The sequence below is a fragment of the Pomacea canaliculata genome, linkage group LG10 (genome assembly GCF_003073045.1).
Source record: "Pomacea canaliculata isolate SZHN2017 linkage group LG10, ASM307304v1, whole genome shotgun sequence".
NCBI classification, from domain to species: Eukaryota; Metazoa; Mollusca; class Gastropoda; order Architaenioglossa; family Ampullariidae; genus Pomacea; species Pomacea canaliculata.
The window spans coordinates 5,870,719-5,897,299 of record NC_037599.1 but is presented as its reverse complement, the minus strand read 5'-3'; the positions used below and the strand labels follow the sequence as shown (position 1 = coordinate 5,897,299).

The following is a 26,581-nucleotide window of genomic DNA, read 5'->3' as shown; positions in this document are numbered from 1 at the left end:
ACGTATACGTTATCTTTTTCGATATTTTTCCTGTTTTTAATTTAGTAATTTGTAATTTCAAAGCAATATAAATATTCTCATCAGTCCTACTTAAAGCATCTGCAATGACAATGTCTCTGTTCTGTAAACTTAACTGCTTGGTTAGCGCTAGGTATTGTTTTCTTTTGGCTCCTGAAAATAACAACAGCTTTAATATAGGTTTATATAATATTAAAGTTATGTCTATGTCTTAGAAAGCGAAGAAAAACAAGAAATGCCACACTCGTCACAGATGTGGCGGTTGTGACTTTTATGTAAAGCGAGACTGTGTTATCAGTTGACGCTGTGACCATGAACGTGTAACCTCGTTTTGAAAATGAGCGCAGGACCTGATCAATAAAGATGAGTCTCCCTCTCTCCCTCTGTCTCTCTGTTCCCCCGTTCCCCTACACTTGTCTTTGCGCGTGTGTGCGTGCGCGCATTGTACACACGATTTGTGAAGTAAGCTCGCAGATGTGTTCATCTGCTGTTCAAGGTCAGCTCGTTCACTCTGGTGCTGTCACAAGGTCTGTGATAGATCGCTAACTAGGCCACTTGCCGTGGTCGGGCCTCTATCGGGACGGCTGATTGAATCAGACGCAACACACACCGGCGCACGTCTCGCAAAGGGGTGGCTTCACGACAGCCTGCGATGCATCAGCCCCGGTGACGGAGTTCCGTCTAGGCCAGAACTCGCTTTTAGCCGTTTATGGCCGTTAGCTGTTGCCATTACCCCTACAAATTGCAGCACGACGGTCGGCACAAAGAAGCTCTAAACCGCAATCAAGACATCCGCCTGCTAGCCGTTGTCTCCCTTGCCACGAGACGAGGAGGCCCGGATGTTAAAGGACAGCGTAAGGATCCGGGGAAGCCTTAGTAAAGGGAACTTCCCAAGGGGCACACGCTCGCGTGCGCGCGCGCAGACTCTCTCTTTCACACACACACATGTGTTAGATGTGGAGAGAGAGTAATGCATTATCTGTTGATGACATCATAAAAAGGGCCAATTACCGCACATGAGGGACAAGGGCGTGATGCGAAAGGGCACTGAATCCGTGGCGAAGGCCGGTCAGGTTGTGTAACTCCAGCAACTGAAAGCTGCATTGGCAGAACGCAACGGCACCGATGTACGTACGGCAAGTGCCCTAGCCCTGAGCGGCTACCGCACAGAGTAAGCACCTGAAAAAGATGGCTGGCACTTTGAATTTGACTCGTGATGAGAACGCCAAGGCGAAGCACTGAAACTACGAGAGTGTAGTCTCAGTTTTCTCGACGTCAGTGGTATCGCTGCTACTGATGGGAGGTAAGTATGCTAATGGAGCTGGAAGAGGATTCATACCGCAAGAACACGAACCTAGTGGATGTGACACGCTGATGAAAGCGTTCAGACAGGTGCGGCATAAGATCAGAAGATACCGCCAGAAAGGCTGAGCATACACTGCAGTGGCAATGCTCAAGAACAAAGCTCTCCCTCTCATCCCCCATCATATCACTAACTTTGTTTTATTTTCTTTCTTGTTTCGTTTCAAAAACGCTGACACCAGTATTAAATTTCTCTAGTCTACCTGTGAGCCAAAATATTTGTAGAAAGGTTATTCCAGGTGCATTCGATACTTGAAAAGGGTTAGGGTAAACTCTCGCCTAACGTAAAGGTGACCACTCTACGTCCCACTATGTTCATCACTGGAAAAACGAGCTTTTGTCATGGAGGAAAACGCTTCAACAGCAGCTATGGGGGACATGTAGCTTACTCTTCATTAATCTGCAGTTTGTTTCTGGAGACCGAAGAAGGGTAGAACAGATACATGTATTTAAGGGAGTTTTCGCGAACTTTGCTTTTGTCTGTAATAATAATAGGAAGAAAAAGCTTTACAGTACAGTGCTTGCTTGTACACCTTGCTTGTAACAATAACTGACCCCTCTCCCCAAAAACAAATACAACAGTAAAATAAGATAGTGGGGGAGGGAAGAGAAAAATATACGATAAACAACATACAACTTATCAATAGACAACATCGGGTGCTTTTGGCAAAAAGAACGAAATATGAAAATGTGCAAACAATTATTAGGAAAAGCGACTTACAGGCTTGGATGATATTTACGAAGCAGATGCGCTTTAAGTGCACACTTAAGTGCTTCGAGTGGCTGTAAATGGCGAGTCTGAAAGGGACGGGAGTTTCAGAGCTTGGATACAGAATAAGTGTATTGTCCATATGTTGCCGATTAGCTCTCTCAAAGAGTGTACTGGCTTTGAGGTTATTAGTGCAACTGCTTGCGCTCCCATGGCTCAGAAGTATTGGAAACAGAACGGAGAGTAGACAGTGTACAATTACAAAGACGGCAGGAATCTGAAGCACTGGAAAGACCCGAGCAACAAGAAGATAAACTTTATTAATGACATCCGCACTTGTTAAGAAAAAGGAACCACAAACAAGGGCAAGAAAAACCTGAACACAAGAAAAGAAACAATGGTTGACTATAAATCTTTTTTAACGTTTTCGTCTCGAACACCATTGTGTTAGTGAAAGGCGCGAGTGGGGTGTATCGACGGCCTGAGACTGATTCTAGAATAAGTCTGTCTGGCACGTGTAACGTGAGCTGTGCCAGACAGGGACGTGAGGCACGCCACTGTGAACACACACACCTCTCGCCGCTCAGTCCCAGGCGGCCTCAGTGCACAGCTTCCCTTCATTTTCAGACCACGTCTACATTTTGTTTTTCGGTTTTGTTAGAAACTTTGTAAAGTTTGTTTGTGAGTGAGAGAGAGAGATAAAGTCTTCTTGTCTGATTGCAACAGAGAAAATCTCACGGGCACTCGACCAATCAGATGAGGCCATAGACAGTGGCGTGCCTGTGGTTTGTACATATCGAAAGTCATGTGGTTGAGCTTTTTCTATCCCAATCACTTCTTCTGGGAAAAAAAAATGGCTTAGCAAGCCCCAAATGAAAAGAACAGAGATATATATGGATGCGAAAGAGAGATAGAAGACAGAGAGAGACATAACAGAGCAAACGAACATTTTTATTGATCAGGACATCCGCCCATTTCAGGAGGGTAAAATCACAGGATTTTGTTACATTGGTAATACATTAAATAAAACCATATTGCATACTTGGGTTATACATATTCAAAATTATACAAATAAAGACTTATTCCTCCGCTCTGATCCTTTGTAGAAGTAAATGGCAAAGTGGAGTGTTATGTCTGGATCATTAATAGCCATAAGTACAGAAAATCTAAAGTGATTTGGAAATTTATCAAACTTGGGTGGAATAGGCTTTTCTTTCAAATCGGTATACCTAGGACAAACAAGTGCAAAGTGAAGTTCAGTCTCATCACAGTAGCAAAAAGACATTGAATGGAGAACTGTTTAAATTAAGATTCGTTATACCTAGTCTTAACCTGAGTAAAGTGGACAGACATAGCAGAGAGAAGGAGAGGGATAAAGTGAGAAGAGACTAAGTGAGAGAAATAAAAAGAAGTAGAAAGATGGAGAGAAAAACTGAGTTAGGCACGATGGGGCGAATGGGGCGTGCACTAGAATCCCCGAGAAAATCGATATCTCCTTTGATCGGTGGAAATACGTTTCCATTCCGACATTTTGCCTCCAGACATTGCATTTCAAGTAATTATCACAGTTATTTTATAGGCTGTACCGTTTTTTAAAGTTTCTTATGCATAAATCATAATAGAGAAAGGGCTTTGTCTGTCTACTCTTTTTGTTTAAAGCTATACTCGTCGAAATCTGTCACTGCTGCATCAACTTTCAGCACTCCCTTCCACTAACCATATATTTTTCTTCCCCAATCTGATACTTTGGTTACATTTTCATCAAAAAAGTTGTCTCTTGATTTGCAGTCTAGACCTCAGCATAATTTCTCTGCCCACACCTCTTTGTGATTTTGTCTTGTTCTATTCAGTCTTGTTTATCTTCGTGTCTGTCTCTCGTCTCCTGTCTTCGCTATTTCCTCATAACAGATATGACAAAATATTATGTCTAGTTTGGAATCCAAGCTAGTGTGTGTGTGTGTGTTTGCAGTGTGTGAGTGTGTGTGAGAGAGAGAGAGAGAGAGAGAGAAAACGATAGAAATGGAGAGATAAAGGCTACTCACTTTTATGTCATTTCAGTTAATGCTGCCCTTCTTAAACTTTTTGGAACTTGGAGGGAGGGAGGGAGAGAGAGAGAGATGGTATGGGGAAGAAAGCAGATTATTCCATGAATTTCATAGAAACATGTCTGGTTATTGTTGATCATGTACAACTTCCTTTCCCTTTGTTGATTCAAAGAGTTAAAGTCCATTGAAAACTGTCTTGGAGTTTTGTGGACGAAAATGTGATTTCAGTACGCCCATGTCTTTGTTTATAATCTGCACTAGAATGTAATCATTACCCCATTTAGATAGAATATACTGTACCTGACGGAAAAACTTTGTAATGCCTTCGATAAAAAAATTCTATAAGATATATTTGATCTTTTTTTTGATCAAACGTGTATTCATTATTAAATATACATAGTTTTTATACTTGCTATCTCAGTTTGTGCCTGTTCGTTTCGTTTACTGTAAGTTGTTATAGACAGTATTTTAAGCCTGCTGTCTCTGTCTGGTAAGTCTTGTATTCACCCTTTTACTGACATTTCATTGTTGTATAGCGCAGATGCAATGTAGAATATGTAGCACCAGGTAGTCTGTCCAGACTAATATCTTTGGACGCCAAGGCCCGGATGCTGAACAGTCTGTAACTGGCGGCAAGATTTGTCTTGCGCCTTGTACTAGCCAGATGGATTCCGTTTTAACCTTCGGTTTCTGACATCCCTTTCCCACCATTTTTTTTTTCTTTTTGTGCCCATTACTTGTCATACTGTCTTAGATCCTTTCGTAGTTTCAAGAGCTGCTTGACGAAGGTCTAGCGGCTTTTGAGAAAATCTTAGCAACCATTGAGCTAATGGCCCTGCGGCACCCACTCACCCCACCCTCCTTGACATCCACACCTTCTCTACCGGCTGTTACCAGGGAGATTCACCGCTCGAACTAGGACAACACACGCTGCTTGATCATAGCGGGAATCTTTACAAACTGCGTAAAAAAACAGAAAATCACAGAAAGTGTTCTTTCCATGTATGAACTAATTAATGTTCGGCAAGGGAAGATCGTGTTTACAAAGCGAGAAAGCAAAACTCGACACTCAATCACAGACTCTGCCACGTGGCAGGATAGGAGGATGGGAGGATAACTCGACAGCTCTAAGGCTTCTGTAGCGATGAGGCGGAGTTAGTCTTCCGAGATGCGGATAAAGCAATTGGTTTTGACCATCTCAGGGATTCACAGCCGCGCAGTCGAGCAAACGCTCTGCCAGATATTTGGTGGTGAACTTGCTCGTCCCTTGCCTTTCAATTCCTTTTTCTATGAACATCAGACATTCAGCAGTTGATACGTTGACGTGAAACCTTGTGACCGCTGTAGGCTACGTGCTGATGGAGAGATAAGATACACAGAAGGCACACCATAAAAAAAGAAAACCCGGCACCGGCGTAAATAACTGAGATAAATAGCGCTATAACAAGCAACATGTTTATAACCAGAAAGGGCTAATTCTGATATAAAAAATAAACAGGAAAGGAGATAAGATTGGATGCACGGCAAGAAGTAGGCTACAGGTTATGATAGCTCCTAACACATAAGAAGTTAGTGTGGGCCAGAAGGAAAATAAATGCCGGACTCGTGTTTGTGATGAGATGTAGTTACAGACTGCTCTTATCAAAAAGTAAAAAAAACCAAAAAACAAATGATGGATTGGGGAAAAGGGGAAGGAGGTACTGAAACTAGTTCAGTTTCCGAAACTTCTAACGGAATTTGGCCCTTTCCACTTGAAGGTATCAGCTGAGAGAGGCTTGGAGATAAGCCTCATGTCTGGGTAGAGAACTGAAGGTGGATTTTGTGGTGTCCAGAAGGCCTACAACTGTTATGAAAGCAGAGCACATAGTGGCAGTCTGTGGAAACCCATGCCAGCCTCGCCTGCGCGCCGACGAACGGGGTTTGACAAATTTGACTTCAGCCTCCACCGGATCAGGAGGGCGGACTACATATAGATGCAGGGGACGCTAATGCCTTCCTTGTGCTACGCTATCAGTGGAATAACAGCTTTCAATTTTTGCGAATTTTTTCCGCCTGATCTGCCTTGTGTGGGTCTAATGTGTGTCTGGTAATAGACCACTCTGAGCCCGCCATTTTTCCTTGCAGGAGCATAGGATCAATAATTCTACAGAAACCATGAATTCTCTCTTCAATTATCTTCGGGGTCAAATTTAAGAAAATACGACGATATCGAGAGGACAGAAGAGTATCCTTAAGAGAAATTTTTCTGCCAAACGTTCGATTGTTGAATGATTGAAAAAAAAACTATTTTTTCTGCTATATGCCTTCAATAATATTGCTTAAGAAGAATAGAATAATGCATTGACAATCCTAAATCATGGCAAGCATGTACATATTACTACTGTGTCTAGTCCTCTCAAGAATCGCAGAATATCTTCCTTAAGATGCTGAGCAAGAAATCACGGTGCGCTCAGTTGTTTTCCAAAGGACTAGTGAGGTGACAGGGAATAGTGGTTAGGTTTAATACACAGGTATGCCTGATAAACATATGGTTCCAACTTTCCAATTTGCTGAAATTTTCACAACCTAAACGTATTCATGTACAATCCTGACGTCTGTGTTGTTGACTTTCACCTGTGCATGTTTGTTGGCATGCATCTTGAGATCGGAAGAAAGGTATTCATATTGGAGAAATAGTATCTGTCACTGAACTTAGGAAGAAACTCCACTAGTCCTTTAACAATAAGCGTGTCTCATCCGAACTGTGCATCCCTCAACCCCATAGCACTTTGCTCAAACCTGTTTTTAGGCTCTACCAGTAAACTTACCACCAATATGGATCTTCTGTTTGTAGAGCGCACAATATTGTTTACATTACCGGACGTAAATAAATCTTGGAACTGTTGCCAGATGGGTTCAGCTTTTAAAATGTCAGCAGAATTTAGGAATATCAGTTAAATAAACTGTGTAAAATTTTGGATCATCTTGTTTTCGCTTAAAATGAAAAAATAAAATCACTGATTAAAATGCATGCACGTTCACTGGTGTCAATAATGCTTTCCTTTTAGGTGCACAATTTTTGCACGATGTTTAAACAAATGGAATCTGTTTGAGACAAAAAGCTTATGAATGTTGCTCCTGATGTAGCGAGATCCTACCGTTCTTTATTGTTTCTCTCCAATTTTAAAAAGTCCCTTTTAATATTTTGTTATTTTCTGGCGTATTCCCATCACACACACACACACACAAAGCCAGAAGCAATGTAATAAAGGAAGATATCTCCTCCCCAAAAAGTAATTTTTAAAAAATCATCAGATATCGAGCTGCATCGTACATTTGTGAACTGGCACAGCAGTTGTAAATAACATAAATAAGCATCGAGTTTGCGCAGTGTTGTGCAGTTTTTGAGAGCCGGCACATGTACGCACCAACTCAAAAGTCATGTGGATGACGATCAGACCAGCAGATAAAAGACATTTTAAAGATTATGGAGGATGTTTATTATGTTCTGGATTTGAAATTAAGAAGCGACTTTGAAACAAGAGGATGGACTCTTTTCACTGGCAACTGTTCCGTCCTGTGCACATATCAGCTATTCGGGGCTGTGGGATTTTTGTGATATTGTTTTTCTCTCCTGAGACGTGATCAGTCATGGGAAGTTTGCCGCAAGCATTAGGGGAAAAAGTTTTGGCTCTGTTGCAATAGAAATTGATTTTCTCTCCTTCCAGATATGTAAATATTTCTGACGTCTATAAATTTATTTATGCTTTGACGACAAATAATGCAACCTCTGGAGTTCTACCGCTCCGCTGGGGCACGCACACGAGCTACCCCACTGTCATTTCAAACCATTAAATCTTACCCCAGAAAAGAAAACAAATCAGCAAAATCGTTGTCGATATCAGCGTTAAACACACGAATTTCAAGTGACTGCAAAACTGCAGGTCAGACAGCTCGCGTGCGATTCCCATAATGCTTATGAAGGATCTTGGCCAGAATTTTGTAATGATACAAATAGGATCTGACAACGATTTTTATGATGCATATTAATGCTATTTGGCGAGGACACCACAATAAATACGATGAAGCGACTGATAAAAAGGAAGGCGTTTGAGATTGATAGGAAAAGTTTACTTTTACATTATTTTTTCTTTGCAATTTTTGTTAAGTATTTAGTAGTGCTTAGGCACGAAAATGATCAGTACTCTTTGCATAGTATTCCTAGGCTTTTCCCATTTATTTCTAATATTTTTTATTTGTTTGGTTGCTATTTTTTTATTTTTAAAATGCAGAAGCGCAGAAGCATGTTAAAAGCAACGTACATCTATTATCATTGCTGCTGCGTGATGGCTGACAATGCTTATTCGATTCGTTGTGAGTCGTCTTCCTCTGGGACGTTCGCTGACATTACGAGAAAGGGGAAGTGTCAATGGGAATTAAGGTTCAGCAGATCTGTCGTCCCAGTGGAATGTACGTATCAGCCATTTTGCAGATACCTTTGAAGCGGGGGAATCGGGTCAAATGAGTGGGAAAAACTCTAGTCTGGGCGTCAAAAAACACCTTGACTTGCATATAGTGGGCCCCGCCATTGGAGAGTTCCTTGAAAGTTTTGCGTTATTGGAGACACGCTCTCGTGCTGGTTCATGGAGTCTGTAAGTGTTGGTTATTGATCCCCATTCGATAAAACAGACTGGATAGGCAAGCTGTCTGATTTCGTGTCCTTTTGCCAGGGATGATTTTATATACGGCTTCCCACTTTAGTCGTGGGACACACGCACACGCCTGACTATTTCACAACTTGAACGAGGAAAAAGAATAAAGGGAAGGATGTAGAATAGAGAGATTAGGAATGCTTTTGGAATGGTTACGCAAAACTTAACATAGCAAAAGAGGTCATACGTTTGTCTAGTCAAGCGTCTGCCTCTAAGATGAGGTTGAATAGATGCTCGAGAGTGATCGTAAACAGTAGAAAAAATCAAAGTATGCAAGCTTTCTGAACCATTTCTGAGTTGATTTACATCCACATATCAGCTTCCAGTATTTTTTAAAATACTTTAAAATCCAGAAAATCCTAGTTACACTAAGTTAATATCCTATATTTACGCATTTCATTTAGCTTACGAGTACCATTTTCTTTTGGAAAGTAAACATTAACATTAAAAGGATTCACTGTTTCAACATAGCTAACGACTGCTTGTTGCAAAACTGATTCCCAAAGGAAGTACGAAAGACACGCAAGGTTGAAACGGCAGTGTCGAGTTCATTTAGCGAGGATGGATGTTGGTTACCACTGTGCCAGCGGACCCACCGAAACTTAGCGAAGACGTCACAGTCTTGCCTTCTCTACTGCTGGCCAGCCTCACGCACAGCTCGGCATGAAGAAATTGCCTTTCAGTACCCAGAAAAAATCCAACTGCGAACAAATGTCAAACCACAATAACGGGAAAGCACGACTAGATTTGTTAGGTATTCCGTGCGTATATATTTTCTTTTTAAAAGTATTGCTCTGACATAGCACGAAAAGGACATGATTGGCTTGGGATAGAAGAGTAATGCCATGAAGTGTCACCTGTGCCAGGCATAGGTTGTACCACGGTGAGAATTTTTCCTGATAAATAAAGTGTTGGTATGCGATTGCAGCAAACAGGTGCTTCTACAACGGCCAGAAGCGGAGCTACATGGGCACGATCAACAGGACGCGGGAGGGGATGGCGTGTCAGGCCTGGGGGGTGCAACTGCCGCACGAACACACTTATGAGCAGACCGACTTCCCTGACGGCCGCTACCCCGACAACCACTGCCGCACCACCTCGGACTCCTCCATGCCCTGGTGCTACACAATAGACCCTACCAAACGCTGGTCCTACTGCGACATCACCAACTGTGGTGAGGGATTTTTTTTAAAAAAGCGTTTGCTGACGTGGATCTGGTAGCCCAGGATAGACCTGAAATGACAGCGGAAGATAAGGCGGGATTTGGCATTGGTCAGAAAATCAGTTATAGTCAAAAACTGTAGGAAAAGATTAACGTGCGAACGCTATTTCCCGTCGTTATTAAACCTCTTGGTTTTGGTTGCGGGAAACAATCTAGACTGGAAGAAAGAAATAAAAATTACCTCCTTTTCTATGACATGTCATATTATGAAGGAAAGAGATAATATTTCTTCAAAATAGAAATAGAAGTTTGTAAATAAAGATACTTTTGATAAGATCATCAAATTCAAAATAACACATTTCCCTCTTTCTTGGACAGTTTGCCCCGCAGGATTGTTTGGACACAGTTGTTCAAAGATGTGCCACTGTAAAGACCCCACAGAAATGTGTGACACTATGTTCGGCATGTGCAAGTCCAGCTGCGATGAGGGCTGGGAGGGCTTCGATTGCCAAACTCGTAAGCAATTTTCTTATTTTGAATTTTATTTTTCTAACGTCTTCTCCAAGCAGATTTGTGCATTAGTGCTTCAAAAAATAACAGCTCTATACTGAAAATATGACGAGTTTGAAATAAAGACCTTTTACACCCTTTTAAGCTCATAAAGTCACAGAAATCGTTGTACTGTCTCCAGATCACTTTATTGGAGTTAGAACTAAGATAGTAAAATCATAGGTATTCGATTTTTATGTATTAATTTGTGTGTGTGTGTGCAAGCAGAGCTGTGTACCCAGAACTGCGAGGGGAAAGAAAATAAAGTATGTGTGTGTGTGTGTGGGGGGGGGGGTGTTTTGGGAGCTTGCAGCTCCAAGCTGCGATTAGTAAGTTTGAAATATTATTTTCAACCCTTTCACTGTGACAGAAAAAGCGACATCTCTCAATTGTCAGGGAAGTGCACTTTGCTGTAGTCTGCAGCTAGCTCTGTGTGCACAAGCTTTTGTGTTTTGTTTCCTATCTCATCTTCTATAATATTAGCAGCTTGACCCTACTTCATTAAAGTAAGCAAGAAGTAAAGTTTATGCGTTATCAACACGTATATTTTATGGAAAAAATTATGTAACATTAAAATATAACCACATTTTGCAGCACAATCGGTTTAATATTTTGAACACACAATCCGAATATTTTTTCAATTCACAAGCCATGCAGTTGACATTTTTTAGATGTCGCGCGGACACACACACACCATTAATTCTTCATGATTTCTTTTAGTTTTGAATGTTAAACTATATCTGTCACTTTTTAAATACCAGCTATTTCTCATATTCTGAGTTTTCCGTTTTCTTGTTCATGTGACGTCATTAACTGTTTCTTATCATCTTCGCCATGATCGTAAGTAAGCCTTTGATCTCGCCTACCAAACATTTTCCCAGCATGCCATCGCCTATCTGTCATTGCTATTCTAGCGATTTTATTTCAGCATCGTCTCTTCATCAGTTACCTCCGCCTCATGAACTGCAATTTCCCGTCGAGTACAAACTCAGTACCCAATCCCAGAATCTATATCCGTAGTTTCATTTCCTTGTGATTCAGTTATCTCCTTCTCTCTCATACCACCCCCGCCCAATCTTTCTTCTGCTTTAGTGGACACCAGGTTTAGTAGGTTACTGCTGGTGTCACTGTACAAATGAAGGAAAAGTAGCGCCTGCGTGACTCATTTTCTCTTTACTCCAATCGGCAGCCGCCCCCTGTCCACAGAACAGATACGGGTGGTCGTGCGAGTCCGAGTGCAAGTGTCGCAACAGCTCCCATTGTCACCGTTTCACCGGCCCCACAGAGGCCTGCCAGTGCCGCCCGGGATTCTTCAACCCTCCACACTGCGAACCTGGTACGTCCAGCCGTCCGCCCACAATGACTGACCATCACGTGACTGCCAACTTCGTTAAACTGTCCTAGCGGCTTCTTCTACATTCGTTACTCATTTGAAGAAAACAAAAATATTCACTCTGATCTCTCAGCTTGTATGAATCATTTGTTAAAATCCCATTATTAATCATTGGAAAGTCAGCCAAACTGCTGCTAATGAAAATCTGTTGGTGTGAAGGGCAGCACATGGAGCCGAGGGCAGTGCTTGTCACTGGTTCCATGACGTGCGTCCGCTGAAATTATTGATATCATCCTGATGGAGGATTATCGGCTTTCAAGAAAATTGAGAGTACCGTTTGTGTGTCCTCCTCCACTCCATCAGTCTTCTAAACAAAATTAAAATAAAATAAATATAAAAAACAATAAATAAATAAAATAGTATCAAAAGTCGTATGAATGGGCGAATTTTATGTTTCGAAAATTTAAACATTAGACATGGAGTTTATCAAGATAAATGCACGTAACTAATGATAGAAACGTAAACTTATAAATAATTATATATGAGATCTTTCATTTCAGCACAACCACTCCTACATATGTAGGCTCTTCCCGGCACCAGAGTCGCTGTCTTGCTCTCTCAGAAATGTGATTAAAAGATCCTTCATCGGGTACCCACAATTTAGCCTGATGAGGGCCTTCTGGATTTTTCCCCCTTGTCTCTTTTAGGCAAACCCTACCAGATGAGCTGCACTTTGTGACCTGCCGAGTTTTCACGAGCGCTGAAATGCGTGTAGACGCACCAAAGAGGATCAGGCGCGGAGCTAATGGAGGCCCAGAGCCTAATTCTTGCCGCGCGTGCATGCACATCCTGTGACTAATTAGTTTTGCTCACTATCCGACCAGATTGTTATGCAAATTTATTTATTTTGTTGTTTGCTCTTCAAGCGTTTAAACAAGAATGCAACAGAACATGTTAAATTTCCATTATATCTTAACATCCAAAATATCGACAAGCTCCTTGTCACTGAGCACCACAATTTTCATCAAGAATTACCGAGGAAATGTTATCATTCTGGAAGGCTTAACTGACGGAACCAGAAAACCGGATTTTTTTTCCTGTTTTCGATTTCGATACAGATAAAAAGTGATTATATTAAAGCTAAAAATAGCCGTGAATCCTTCTATAATTTAATGTCGAGGTTATTAACAGATTATAATTTTGGGAAACACTCGCGTTAACTTCGGATCACATGGGACTTTTTTCTCATATTATGACACCTGGCCGCAGGAACATAATGATAAAAGATTGAATATTCACAAGTATTGTTAACACGTAACAATGTGCTAACTTTAAGTCCATGGTAAGAGCTAGGGAGGGGAACTGAGTAATTCAAAGCCTCCTTTTGGGTGGGGCTTGGGTTAGATGGTACTTACTTTTCGGAAGAGTAATGCGCTTTCTACAAATAATCTTCACACAGAAAACCCTTCAGATGCCACTATTACAGCTGACAGATCGGTAATGCGTGTGTGTGTGGTGAAAAATGACTGTACCCCTCGGCGACAGTGACAGGAACAGCAGCTATTATTATTTGCAATAACTGATGTTCGTTTGACAGTTACCAAACCGCGGATTGTGGAGTTCACGAACCGCGAGGTCAATCCAAATCAGCCATCAGAATTTAACTGCACTGTGTCCGCCTTCCCCACCCCGTTGGAGAGCGATATACGACTGCAGGCACCCGACAGACGAAGCGTCACGCTGGTCCGATCTGTGGAGCTACCCGACTACAGTTACACCCGCATGAACACCTTCATGGTAAGCAGGGAATTACCTACTTCGCAGAAAGAACTAATGAAAGAAAGATGGAGTGAAGAACCGATGGACAGACAGACAGGAAAAAACACTGAGACAGACTGGCAACTCAAATTTTCTGTCGACATTCATATTCCGTCATTTAGATGAAACATATTATAAAGCTTAGAAAAGCGCTCATGGTCAGAACATTCGATGCAGGGGAACAGACCTCGACAAAAGAAACGGACGCAACAAAGTTTTTTCAGTGTATCAAATGAAAAAGTATTAGGCACTGAAACAATAGTCTTCACACCCACTGAAAACACACACACACACACGCACGCAGACACTGCGCGAGCATCTCACGCACTGTAACATTAATAGTTCTACTAGGTATCACTTTACGCGTGGTCTTTGCGGGCCAGACATGGCATTTCAGGGACATGCAATGACCCGCGCTATTGCTCACCGGCGGGACATAGGTGGCAGATAAACAGCATATTTTTAAGGGGAAGCAAATGTGAGTTTATTCCTATACAGCTGACGAAACGAGCAAAATTCATTCTGACTCCATGCCATATATAAACATTCACAAACCTTGTAACTGTTGCAATCAGATCCGATGAACCTCTGACTGTGTGACAAACACTACATACAATAGTACTCAGGACATTAATTCGATCCAATCAGTAGAGATTTTATGATCACTTTATTATCTTGCTCCTAGAACAGCAGCTATTTTAACATCTTGATAGATAAGTGTTCTCGGATATAGTGACCTTCTATCCGCAGCCAGATTCCTGTTTCAAAAAGGGTTATTGCTCCATAAGAACAAGGCTAACAAATAAGATCGGCTGTGTTTTCCCTCTGTTTAAACGATTTTCATCTCGCAAACAAAAAGGATCATAAATGTCACTCAGTTTAATTCTTTTCTCGCGGCTGCCTGCAGTTAAAATTTGGATACTGTGATTTACAGTGCCAGCATGAATAAATCAGTTATGCCAGTTTTCGACTGCCGTATATATCTGTAGATAAGTGTACGGGCTGCGCACTAAGTGCGACTTCATGTACACAGCTCTGGTGTCCCACTGCTCGCGTAGCATACAAGATAAGGGATCCCAGCGTGCCACCTTGATTCATAAGCCTAAGGGATTAGTAGAGAAGTGTGGAGTGGGGAAATAGGGAAATGTGTAATCAATCCTTAACAAACAAAAATGAAATAAAGATAAAACTGCGCAGTTTTAGTGTATTTATTCTCGACATAAATAATCAGTTTGCAATAATTTCTACTTTCGTTAAACAATCTTGACGTATGCATACATATGTGTGTCTGTTCGCTTGTTGTGTGTGTGTGTGCGTTCGGGCTGTGTACATGCACGTGGCGACGCATTTTCAGGTTGAAGTACGTCCGTCCAGATGAGCGTTACACGTGCTTTGTCCAGGGAACTGCAGGCACAACGTCTCTCACAGCACACGTTAAGGTCTTCGGTAAGTTGGGATACGACCTCGCTAAAACTAAAAGCAGCTGGCAAACGAGAATGACTAAACATAGAAAAATATAACAATGCACCTGATATGTATGAAAATGTGCGTTACACTTGCTTGACGCATGGCCTTTACCACGTTCAGACTTTGTGTGTTTAGTATGCTTAAATGAAGTCAGGCAATGACATTTATTTTATACCCATTTTTATGAGCTCTATTCAAGCCTGAGATTGAAAGTTATCGGCAGTTTAGTGACTAACTCGACTCATCAGTACGAACATGTACAATGTACGTTGATAATTACTGTACATCAAAATATTTTATGTGTGGTGTGTGTTTGTGCTTGGTTGTCTTTGTTTGTGTGTGTCTTAAATTATATGTGTTGAATAGAGTTACCCCGCCTGCTTGCGCCGCCTGGCGTCGTTCATGGCTCCATTACCGCCAACAACGCCACCATCGAGTGGCGCAAGTGGAACCCAGAACGCGGGGACCCAGGCCACCCGGAAATCTTGTGGTACAACGTGTACGTGCGTAGTGCCACGGAAAATGTCAGAATGGCCGGTATAGTGTACCACGCCTTCTGCCAAGAGAAGTGTCGCTATACGTTGACAGGCCTACAGCCCAACACTCGCTACTTTGTTTACCTGACTGTCAGACGCGAGGGAAATGGGGGAGACGGACCTGAAGGACCCACCATTCACTTGACCACCAAGTGCGCAGGTCAGTAGCGACAGCTGTTCTGTTAGAACAGTCCATGTCTTTAGGTCTTTACATCTCACCCGCTTATATTTTGGCCATTTATCAAGATTGTTACTTGGCCCCTAACCAGGTAATGAGCTGCTACCAGTCGGCATTCATGCATTCAGACATACAAACATAATAGACACTTTCATACACACTACGTACACACATTCACAAACACGTTTGCAAACACATTGATTGAACATAGAAACGGACATAAAAACAAACAAACATGTAAAAATTTCAGATTTCTGAAAGTGAGTTGTTTTCCTTATTTATATCAAATGTTTTGGGAGTGTATGGATACGAGTTCAAATTATCCTATGAAAATTATTTTTCAAAATAGTCTTTCCTTGTCTGTATTTAATCTTTCTCGTTCTTTTCTGTACCCTTTGTAAATATGTAACCTTTGTACATATTGTCCTCCACTCTTTTTTTTATGTCATGCCTTATTATTTTATTAGTACCTTATTATATTCTTCCCTGTGCAGGGCGAGGACCAGATGGAAAAAGCATGCTTTGTTTGTTCTATCATCCTCGTTGATAACAAATTGTCCTTGTTATACTTGCCACCTCTCTATCTCATCTAATGAAAGTAGGTTTCTCTAGGGGTTTGTAATTGCTCTATTATTTATTTACATATTTTTTCAGCACCTCATCAGCCGCCAGCCATTGAAACGTTGACAGCAGAGCTGGAGTACAACGCCTCTGTACCTCTAACTCGTCTAATAATTCGATGGAACGTAAGTAACATCACTGGTGCATTTATCCTTTGGCGTTTATCTTCTTTATTCATTGAAATCATTTATTTATTAATTAGAATTGCAAGCATTTTCATTATTCCAAATAATTGCTTTAAAACTCTTTTCAACTGACCATCGCTGAAACGACGGTATGTTTCCGAAATTCACATGGCTTCATCTAACCAGTACCAACAGCCATCTCTCAAGAAGAAATGGAAAGGGGTAAAGTTACAGTAGCAGCGCATAATGGATGTTTTCAAGCCACGCGTCCATGATGAGCAGCGTCTGAAGACAGGAAAAATGGGAAGCTTTTTCACGCTGATGGGATTGCCTGTGATAGCCCCAGTGACCCGCACGGTTTCGTCCCCGCGGCCCAAACCTCGCGGCCGCTTGACCTTTACTGAGGGCCGCGGGTGTGCAGAGCTGTGTGGCGCTGCTGGCCGCAGGGTCGCTTTGCAGTGAGAAGCCTGCATCTGGGCGCTTGCGCCTGCAGTGGTTGAATGCAGCAGGGATTTGTAGATTCTGGAAGCTGCTGTGTGCGTCCAGGTCCTTTTTTTTAAGTAGCATGGTTGTAGTCTCGTATCAAGGGATTTCTCTCAATCTTTAGTACTTTTATGGTTCTGTCTTTCTCTCTCTCACTCATTCTTTTTCTGATATATTTTTCTCTCTCAATTACTCCTCCTCCTCCTCCTCCTCTCATCATCATCATCATATTTTCTTTTCTCTTTTTTTATATTTTTTTTCCATTCTTCTTCCTTCTTTTCTTCTCAATGTCCTGAAGTTGTATCTTGTAATGCAGCTGAGCGAGCACGTTATCCTGGGAGTCTGTACAAGCCATGAATCACAAACTCAACAAAGTGAGCTGAGCGAGTGAAAAAAGCCTTTCCACTTCTTCCATCCTTCATCCTCCCCTTCCCCTATCAGGCGTTGATAGTTTTCAAGCCGCAATCAATGTCAGGTTCATGAGTTCCCAGAGCGCTGTTGTATATGTGGATGTAGAAGACATGTATATTCAACTGGCCGCGCGGCCAAAGAGTGATCATTGAGGACCAGCGGCCCTTGCAGGGAGCGCGTGACATGAAGTAATCCCGTTATCATGGCGGATGTCCAGGAGAGGCCGAGCTAATCGCGTTGACTCCAGCAGCATTTTCATTATGAAGGTCGTACATTAGCTTCAGACATTGCAACATCGCAGTCTTCCAACAAGAGTTTAGACTGGGTGCACGGAGACTTACTGTTGCACGTACTGTTTTCTTCCAACCGTAAACTTCTTTCCAAAAGTCAAGAGTGAGTGTGCATATGCCTGCAAGCATACATTCATCTCCACCTAATCCTCTGCCATCCTCTCAATATACAGTGTGTGTTTAGAAGGGATGGTAAGGAAACAGTGTCTGTACTGATATTTTGTACTTCTACGAAATATTTGATGATTCTCAAACCACGAGGAAAGCACAGTATGTGAATTCCTTAGGAAATACGTCAATATTTTTACTGTTTTATTGAAAACCATTATCAAGCGTCTCAAAGTTTTGTCACTGCTTTAGATAATATACGAAAAATCAGTAAGTAATATGACCTAATCATTAGTTGTTCTTTCGGAAAGTAGTTGTAAGAAACAAGAGAGGGAGAGACTCGCTGCTTACCCATTCACTTACACACGCACGTCTGCACAGTTAAGAGATTGGCATTTCTGTATGACTGAGACGCCAACAGTCGTGGAGATTGAGGTGTTTAGAGGAGACTATCACAAAGTCCAGATAGAAAACATAACACATAGGTACAAATGGACAGGCTGATTGGGTAAATGGGAAATGCAGACCCTGTGCAGAAAATTTTAATGTCTTCTAGCTTCTGCGACCAATGCTCCTAGACATTGCTAGGAACAGGCGGTTAGCTAGAGGGCTATTCTCAGGTTGCAATGTTTTCAAGATTTTCACGAGCAAGATTTCGTTTGCTATGTAACTTTGCAACACCGGAAAGTAAAGAATAAAATAAAGATTAAGACACAAAAAGCTAGTGAAGGCTTCTGCTTAGCTGACTAGATAGAATTAAGGGAGTTTAATTTTTTATTTTTTAAAAAATCTGCTTCAGAGTTTAAAAAAATGTTGGAGGCATGACTTTTCTAAGTCTTCATGAATATTTTTAGGCATTTTTTTTAAATAAAGAGAAATCAGTGCCTCTAGAGACAAAACACGCACACACATACAAACTGAAATATGCAATGTACGTGGGTTTTTCTAGTTTGTTCGCATTCCCTTGTCGCTTTTTATGTTTAGAAGTATATTTTTTCAAAGCGCAGACCCTATTCTAGCTTAGAGGCATGAGACCACTTTGAAGCCACTCTTAAAGACTGGGAGAGGATATGAGTCCGGGTGATGAAATCAACTCCTCCATTCATCCTCTTGGCCATCTTGGGTAAACTAGTAGGGGCAGAGAGATGTGAAATCTGTGTGATCCTTTCCTGTAGTATCTTCTAATCACCTCCTTTCATCTCGAGAAAACTGATAGGACTGATATAAAGGGACAAAATATGGCCGACGTTAACCTAAAAGCAGAATAAACTTTTTTTTTTTTTTTTTTAGATTTTTATTCCGATGAAAACGCTTCCGAAAAAAAAAGAAAAAAAAAAAAAAGAGCACGGCGCCCCTAGCGGCGCGTGAAACAAATCACGGCAATCCCGAGAAGCAGCGCAAGGGCGCCACTCTTCCTGCCGCCGTTTGCAGGTTGCTTCCCCTGAACGGTTCTGCAACTGCCAGAAAAATGGAATAAACTTGTGACTTTTTCATAACTGGTATGGAAATGGCTTCGTCTTCGTCATCTCCAGCGGCATCGTAATCGAGTGGATTGTGTAGGAAAGCTCGCTAGGCCAGTTGTAACCCTTCCGAGATAGCGCTTGACAGCTGCATGACTTGTCCGAGAGGGATGACAAATGACCAATTGTGATGAAGATGTCACCGTGAGAATCCACATGGCCGCGCAAGGCTGTCTTTTGTCGCTGTGATTGCTCGTGCAACTGCGCTTTCAAGGGAGGTTCGAAGCGTTCACAGCCGTCACATAAAACTGCGCGACCCCTGTTATGCCATTGTTTAATGTAACGAACCTCATCGGTTGCCGTAAGTGACAGATTATGTATGGCCAGAGGGAGACTTCGGGCTGCCCTATGAGGAGCTCCGCAAACAGACCTTCAAACAGTGGTAGCGGAGATCGGCTGCAAACGTGAAAAAGATTCCTGTGTGACAGGCTTCTTTAGAATCATGCCCAGTTGCGCATGCACAAGTTCCACAGGCCTGCAGTTTTAATTGAGGTATTCTGAATTTCCCGCAGCGCATCCTCAAACAGCCCGCCAGCGCTGACACATCAGTGAGCTCGAACCAATGCCCAATGTCGCTACATCGGCGGGGCGGGTAATTTCTGTTTGTTTCTGCAAGGGCGCAAATATTGTTTTATCCATTCCGAGATGATTGTTATTCTCTTTGTTTTTCAAATTGTTTGCCCCGCCGGGCTTCCTTCAGGCGCCTCTATTTGACATTTTACAGAAATGAACTTAAAGGTCTGCGGCATGGGAATAAGAGTACATTCACTGTCCTTATTAAACTACATTTGATAGAACCATATTTTTCGTTTGTATTTGAATAAGACAATTACTTTCGTTGTATTTAGACGAGGAAGACAGGAGAAATAAATCAAGCAATACCTGCTGTCCACGTAAGCAGTAAGCATGACAAACGTATTATCATTTTTTTCTTCTTGAGACGATTCTAATTTATAAACGCTATATCAGATAATATTGTCACGAGGCGATTGCACGTTCACTTGTCATGCGTGCGTTCTTATCCCAAAATACAAACTATTGTTTAAAAGGTTACCGTTACCCAGGCAGGTGTGTAGTTACAGGTCCTTAGAGCTTACAGCAACGATAAAAGACAGGCAACTGAGTGCATCTTCTACCGATACACAAACCTCAAGGCATTCACTAAATAGTGAGAGACATTGATAAATAAAAAAATATATATATACATTTATGATTCAACCCTCTTGGGCTGAAGGGTAGTCAACCTTACATACCTCAAACGGTTTAGCAATAGTTTGTTGGTTTATCATTTCGGCACTGTCAGTTATTCGGCTGTACCATTGCAGCCTTCTGTTTGTGCAAATGTATTTAAAACTATACAAAGTTTAATTTAATACCAATCGCTTTTTTTTACCATTATCATCACACTACCATTGCTACCCTTTTCTCCTCGTCGTCTTCATTTTTTTTATTCTTCTCTTCACCTAAGAAACTTTTCCCTCTATTCGTTATCTTGCCATCGTATTTATTATTTTTGCGAAAAATTTTGCTCAAACACTTTTGCTTGTTCAGAGAATCTGAGACACCAGTGAGTTGATTAGAAGTCTTGCAGTTTCCTTACATTATGAGGAGTATTTAAAATTCCAGTTCAGCGGACACAGTTCAGCTAGGTTAACTTTGTGAAGAAAAAATGGACCTCGCTCTGTGTGAAACTTGTCAGTTTTTAACGTGAATAGCACAGAAAGACATGACAAGACATCTCCTCTTTATGCCAAATTTCAGTGACATCAATTCGACATCTTTAACATGTCTGTAAATATAAAAAGCAGTGTACACATCACGGCGATCTTTCCTGTGGAGCATGCCGTCAGCGTGTCTGGAAGTCGGAATATTACAGGCAGCGCCTCGATTTCATTAGTTGACTTGCATAAGGTGTTGCCAGAGGCGCTATTACTTAAGCTTCTGCAAATGAATGCATGCTAATCCACAGAATCCCAGCAGCCCAAGTTGACGTGGCTATTTTTTTTCTTCTTCTCAGGTCGCCATCTTCTTTCTCAGCAGAGGCAGAGGAGATGTATACTTGATGTAAGCGGTGGGTTCTGAGTACACCATTCCTGTGCCTCGTAGCTGGCGTTTCATGGCGAGTAGGTTGATGATTAGCACGTGTGGGCTTCCGCTCGTGCACTCACATTCTTTGCAGATGTGGCGAAATGTGGCCACAGCCCTCCCAAAACTGAGCAAAACTGAGTCTCTCGAGGAGGAAAAAAAAAAAAAAAACGAAAAGACGCCGCCAGTGTCGACGCTAGCGCTAATGATGAGTCATCTGTAATTATATTGCAGTTGGTGCGTGAGTCGGTAGCTTAATATTTGCGCACGTCACTAACCTCAGTCAACTGTCCTGTCAGAGGAGCGGAGTGCCTTGCCAGTTGCTGCCAAGTCGCCAAGCATTGCACTTCTGACAACAAGCTTGCGGAAATCCGCTTGGACCTTTCTGACAGCACGCAGCTGGGGCTGGAGGGAGGAAAATCACTGGATGGGTGGGAGGGCAGATGAAGAGGGCGCTCGTAAAGTCGGCTAGGGAATGGGAAAGCGAGTGGAAAAGATATGAACGGGAAATTGGTGTTGTGAAAGACAGCAGTAGAGGAGGGGAAGAGAGTGACGACGACGGTTGCTGGTCCCTGTAGTGGGTTACGCGGGGGTAAGGAGGAGGTCTGACTGGAAAGGGAGAGAATGCGCGTCTCGAATGGTCGCCTCTTGCCGTAGTTTGATGGCCCTAGTCGATATTGTCATTCCAATAAATCTGCGAAACAAACAACGGACAATGATGGCGGGTATTGACCAGTCGCCCAGCGCGCGCTCTCCCTTAGCCACAACCCTGCCGCTAGCCAGGCCTCGGGAGAAAGTCCACACCTCGTCAAAGTCTCGTGCTATTGTTCTTTCATCTCGTGGCGCCCTCTAGCACGCGCGCATGCTCTGTGGCCCCGTGGAGCTGTCTGCTCTTTTCTCCCTCGGCGCGAAAGCACTGCTAAATGAATGTGATCGGGAACTTTGGGGGTAGGGGAGAGAGAGAGACAGGGAGGAAGGAAAAAAGGTGTGGAGGCTATGCTTGGTATTCATCAAATGTGTAAACAAGGTCTTGATGGGGTGGACAGACCAGTGCAAACAATAATCTCAAAGGGGTGTGCCGAGCGCGCGCCGGGCTTGCGGCTAGACGGGGTCAGTAGGAAAACAACAGGGCGACGTGCAAGCCTCCAGCTGTTTCACTAGCACCTGCACATTCCTTCAAGAGCCGATGAATGCAGGCGAACGTGTGTGCGTCTGAACACCGACATCAGCAGCAACATTGCGACTCGTCGCCACCGTTCTCCATAGCGGACACGCGACGGTCTCTCACAAGTAAATGAGCGACGCTGAATCATAGGCGCAGAGGCCGACTTGTCAACAGTCTCGTCTGCGGTCAACAGCAAAAAAAAAAAAAAGGAGCCAAAAAACCATTCACATTACTGTCCACTGTGTCATAAAACTGGTTGGAAGAAAAATTAGCGTCAAAGAAGCTGACCGCGAGGATATCATTAGCAAGGTTTCGGAACCAAACTGTAAATCCTATCTGACAGCTGTGATTCATTTCTCTAAAGTCTATGTAGTGACACGGTAACGGTCCTTCTGTTTTTCCCGGTGGCGTTATAATGAGGTTGAAGGTTGGTTTGTTTACGTTACTTCCATCTTAGGTTATTATTTTTTTTTTATCACTATGGAGGTGAGAGGAAGGGGGATGAAACTGAGTACCTGAAGAAAACTCCCGACGTCCAGACCTACGAACAGGGTGTCACATACTGAAAGTCTCGCGAGTTGAGATTTGAATCATGAGATTCTAACTGCAGTAGTGACAAATAAGTATTTTAACCACTACACTACCGGTGCCCCACCAACTGAATTCGATCATCAACTCGTTTCATTTTCAACCTGCTAAGAAAACTTCTTGTCCTTCTGCAGTGATGTTTGCCACTACTGATCTGTCTCTTCAGCATGAGTTTCAGTTCAACTTCGATACGGGATGATGATGCGATTGCTTTGGTCATTTTTGTCACTTATTCATATAAAAGAAGAGTTAGAATTTCTGTAACAATAAAGAAAATGTTAGTGCATCTCTCTCATCTCCAGCACGTTATTTAAAGGTTCATCCAACTGCAAAGTTATTTTTAAATTAAAGTCTTTCAGTGATTAAATTACGAAAATTAGCGAAAAACTCAGTTCCGTTCACGAGATGCAAGCCTTTGAATATCACAGTTCTTTGCCCTGAAATTTGGAAATAGGAAGATATCATTACTTCTTAGACGTAAGCTCGTGACTTGCTGGAAGCTGTAGCACTCGGTGGGGTCATTCATGTTGCGCTCGAGTTAGCCTTTGATGCTAAAGATCATATCAGGAAACAGAGTTGCTACATACATTTATGCGTTTTACAAGGCGAATCGATATCGGCCACCAACTCTTCCAGCTGTGAATTTATTTATCTTTCGATCTACCGTTTCATTTGAGTGAAGCTTATTTGGTGTAGCGAAGCAATGAAACACTTGTACTCTTCCCTCTTCCACTTGTTCCTTCCTGAACTTGACAGCTCATGTTAGGCACGGGGTGCTCGACGTTCTGAGGAAACCACTCGCTTATTCCTTCTCTCCCCTTTTCTCCCATCTCTATATATTAAATTACGGCATTATCTACGTTTCGTTTGCCGTCGTAGTTTGTTCTGCGTAGTATTTATTAATTTGGAGCCACTAATAGCAGAACATCAAAAGTAAACATGCTCCGGAGCATCTTATGGGTCAACAAAACATAAAAGATAACCGAACAATAATTGACAAGAATATTTCTATCAAATGTGTGGAATTGCGCGCGCACACACACACACAGACACACGCATTCACAAACAAATATCATCACATAGATGTTTAATTATTTATGACAAAATGCAATCTATGTTTTGTAGGATCCACCACGTGATTCAATCAGCTGCAACCGCATTGCCAAATACGTTGTGGAGATGGCGCCACCTCCTGGCCAAGGCGAGACAAGGTCGTGGGAACTTCCTGGCGGCACGAACAGGATGCTGTCTGTCCCTGGTCTCCAGCCTTTCACGGAGTATTGCGTCTCGCTCTACCTGCAGACCGACGCCGGCTACAGTTCGCCACGCTCCGACCAGGCCTGCATCGTAACTCCCCAGACAAGTAGGTCAAGGCCCATCATTGTGACCTCCCAGAGCGAAAGGTCTAGGCCGATCGTCGTCACCAGCAACGGTGACAGGTCAAGGCCCCCTTCTCAGATGCCCGTTATCGTGACCTCGCAGACCATTAGCGCGAGCTCATCCCTTTGGAGGTCTTTCGGCGCGAGCGGCGAGCCGATCCACAGTAAAGATACTTGTTTGATGACGTCATGCAGCACGTGCTCCCCTGCGTCGTAATGGCTGCCTTTCTCGTGGCTATTCCGAGATTATTTTTAACGTTCTGCTAAGTTGTTCAGAATGAAACTACCCTTCATTATATATTCACTATCTGCTTGAAGCATTTGGTGGCGTAACATCCGTTGAAACTGCAGGGCGAATTACCTTTGTTCAAACACTGTTCATCTTACAATTGTACTTACAAAAGTCCAACTTGCGGCATGCTGAACTGGGCTAGAAGAAATGCAGTCATGAAGGGGAGGTCACGTGATCTCGTGACTTTATTCCCGGGTTGCTGCTTCTCACGGTTGCCCCAGCTCACGCCTTTTTCGTTTGAATTTTCATAATCCCAGAGTGCAATGCACCATGAGACGCCAGCACGCTTTCCTCACTTCTGGCAGGTTTCATTTGTTATGACCCCGTTTCCGAGTGGATGTGCTGTTACAATAATTTGCTGTGAATTTTGCATCTTGTTCCAAACATGTTTTTTAAAATTTGAGTCTCACTCCCTTTTGTTGCTTAATTCTCTTCTTCGACGAGCGTTTTAGTGTAAACAATTGCTTTCTTCTGAAAAGTATATTTTGTTAGACACATGGGTCCCATGAAATTTATTCTTAAAATAAAAAATCATCAATGCAGTTAAACTGATACAAACAACACGTTATTATAAAAAATAGTCATACGTGCCTAGCCAACGGAGAAGAAAAAGAACTGTTTACTTGAGAAGCACTTTTTTCTTAATTCATTCCTCGTCTTTTGATGACTGTCAGTGCAGGCTCATAAAACCTTCCGTACGGTAGTGTGGAAAGTGTGGACAGCAAGTGTGGACGTTAAATAAAAAAGTGTGATATATAACACATATGCTCATCATGGGGCGGACTCTAAGCGCTTACGATAATGAGACATGGATACATAATAAGACGGAAAGGTAAACAACAGTACAAATAACTAATGACAAATAGAAAAGGCGCAAAGAGGAACCAGGTAACAAATAGTAAGGATTGAGAGTTTTGTGAATCTGCAGAGAAAGACGAGCGAGCGGACTAATCAACAGACAGAAAAGGCAAGAGAAAGGGTTAGAAGATGGACTAGCAATAAACCGAACCTACTCTTTGATAGTTTGTACAAACTAATCCCTCAATTTTGAACGGAAACATTACTGTTATAAAAGGTTTGCTTGGTAAAAGATACAAAGATATTTGGTCTTTTAAATGAGTAAATAAATAAGAAACAAAAAGTTTTATTTTTATCGTATTTATCATACATGAATAATGTGGCCGTGTAGAAATATTAGTCTTGTAATTCAAAGTTCGACGCCCATCTTTTGTCTTTTGGTCTTGCTCACATTGGATTGAAAAAATAGCATATAAAGGGAAACTGCCTTTGTCAAATATTAAATTATCTCGAAAGAGTTTCATAAAACATCGAATGCTTATGTGACTTAGAAGTCTGCCGACTGAAAGTGTTTTTTCTTTCGGTCTGCAGTGCGGACTTTATTATCTTCCTACAGGTCACCGAGATAGGTTTTGCACGAGTGCTTTCATCGTCCGTGCGCATTTTGCTTGAATGTGAGGTACGATTTAAAATACATCGAACTAAAATAAAATGCTAAGAAAGGCCTGCGCTGTTATGAACTATCAAAAGATGAGGGCGCGGCTAAAAACAAATAGCACACCAGAGCTAAGTTTCAGCTCTGCGGAAGTAGAAACATATAATTTAAAGATTTTTATGTTTAAAAAGAA

At 42.2% G+C, this 26,581-nt stretch overlaps 1 protein-coding gene across 1 annotated transcript in view; it reads left to right on the top strand.

The window, feature by feature from the left end:
- Nucleotides 1-26,581, top strand: part of LOC112573666 (receptor-type tyrosine-protein phosphatase T-like) — a 106,175-nt gene that overhangs the window by 47,900 nt on the left and 31,694 nt on the right. Inside the window, exons 4-11 of the mRNA XM_025254235.1 lie at nt 9,754-9,999; nt 10,366-10,503; nt 11,726-11,872; nt 13,467-13,666; nt 15,088-15,133; nt 15,521-15,850; nt 16,523-16,614; nt 24,390-24,627. Coding sequence (XP_025110020.1) covers nt 9,754-9,999; nt 10,366-10,503; nt 11,726-11,872; nt 13,467-13,666; nt 15,088-15,133; nt 15,521-15,850; nt 16,523-16,614; nt 24,390-24,627 — 1,437 coding nt within the window. The remainder of the gene's footprint in view (nt 1-9,753; nt 10,000-10,365; nt 10,504-11,725; nt 11,873-13,466; nt 13,667-15,087; nt 15,134-15,520; nt 15,851-16,522; nt 16,615-24,389; nt 24,628-26,581) is intronic.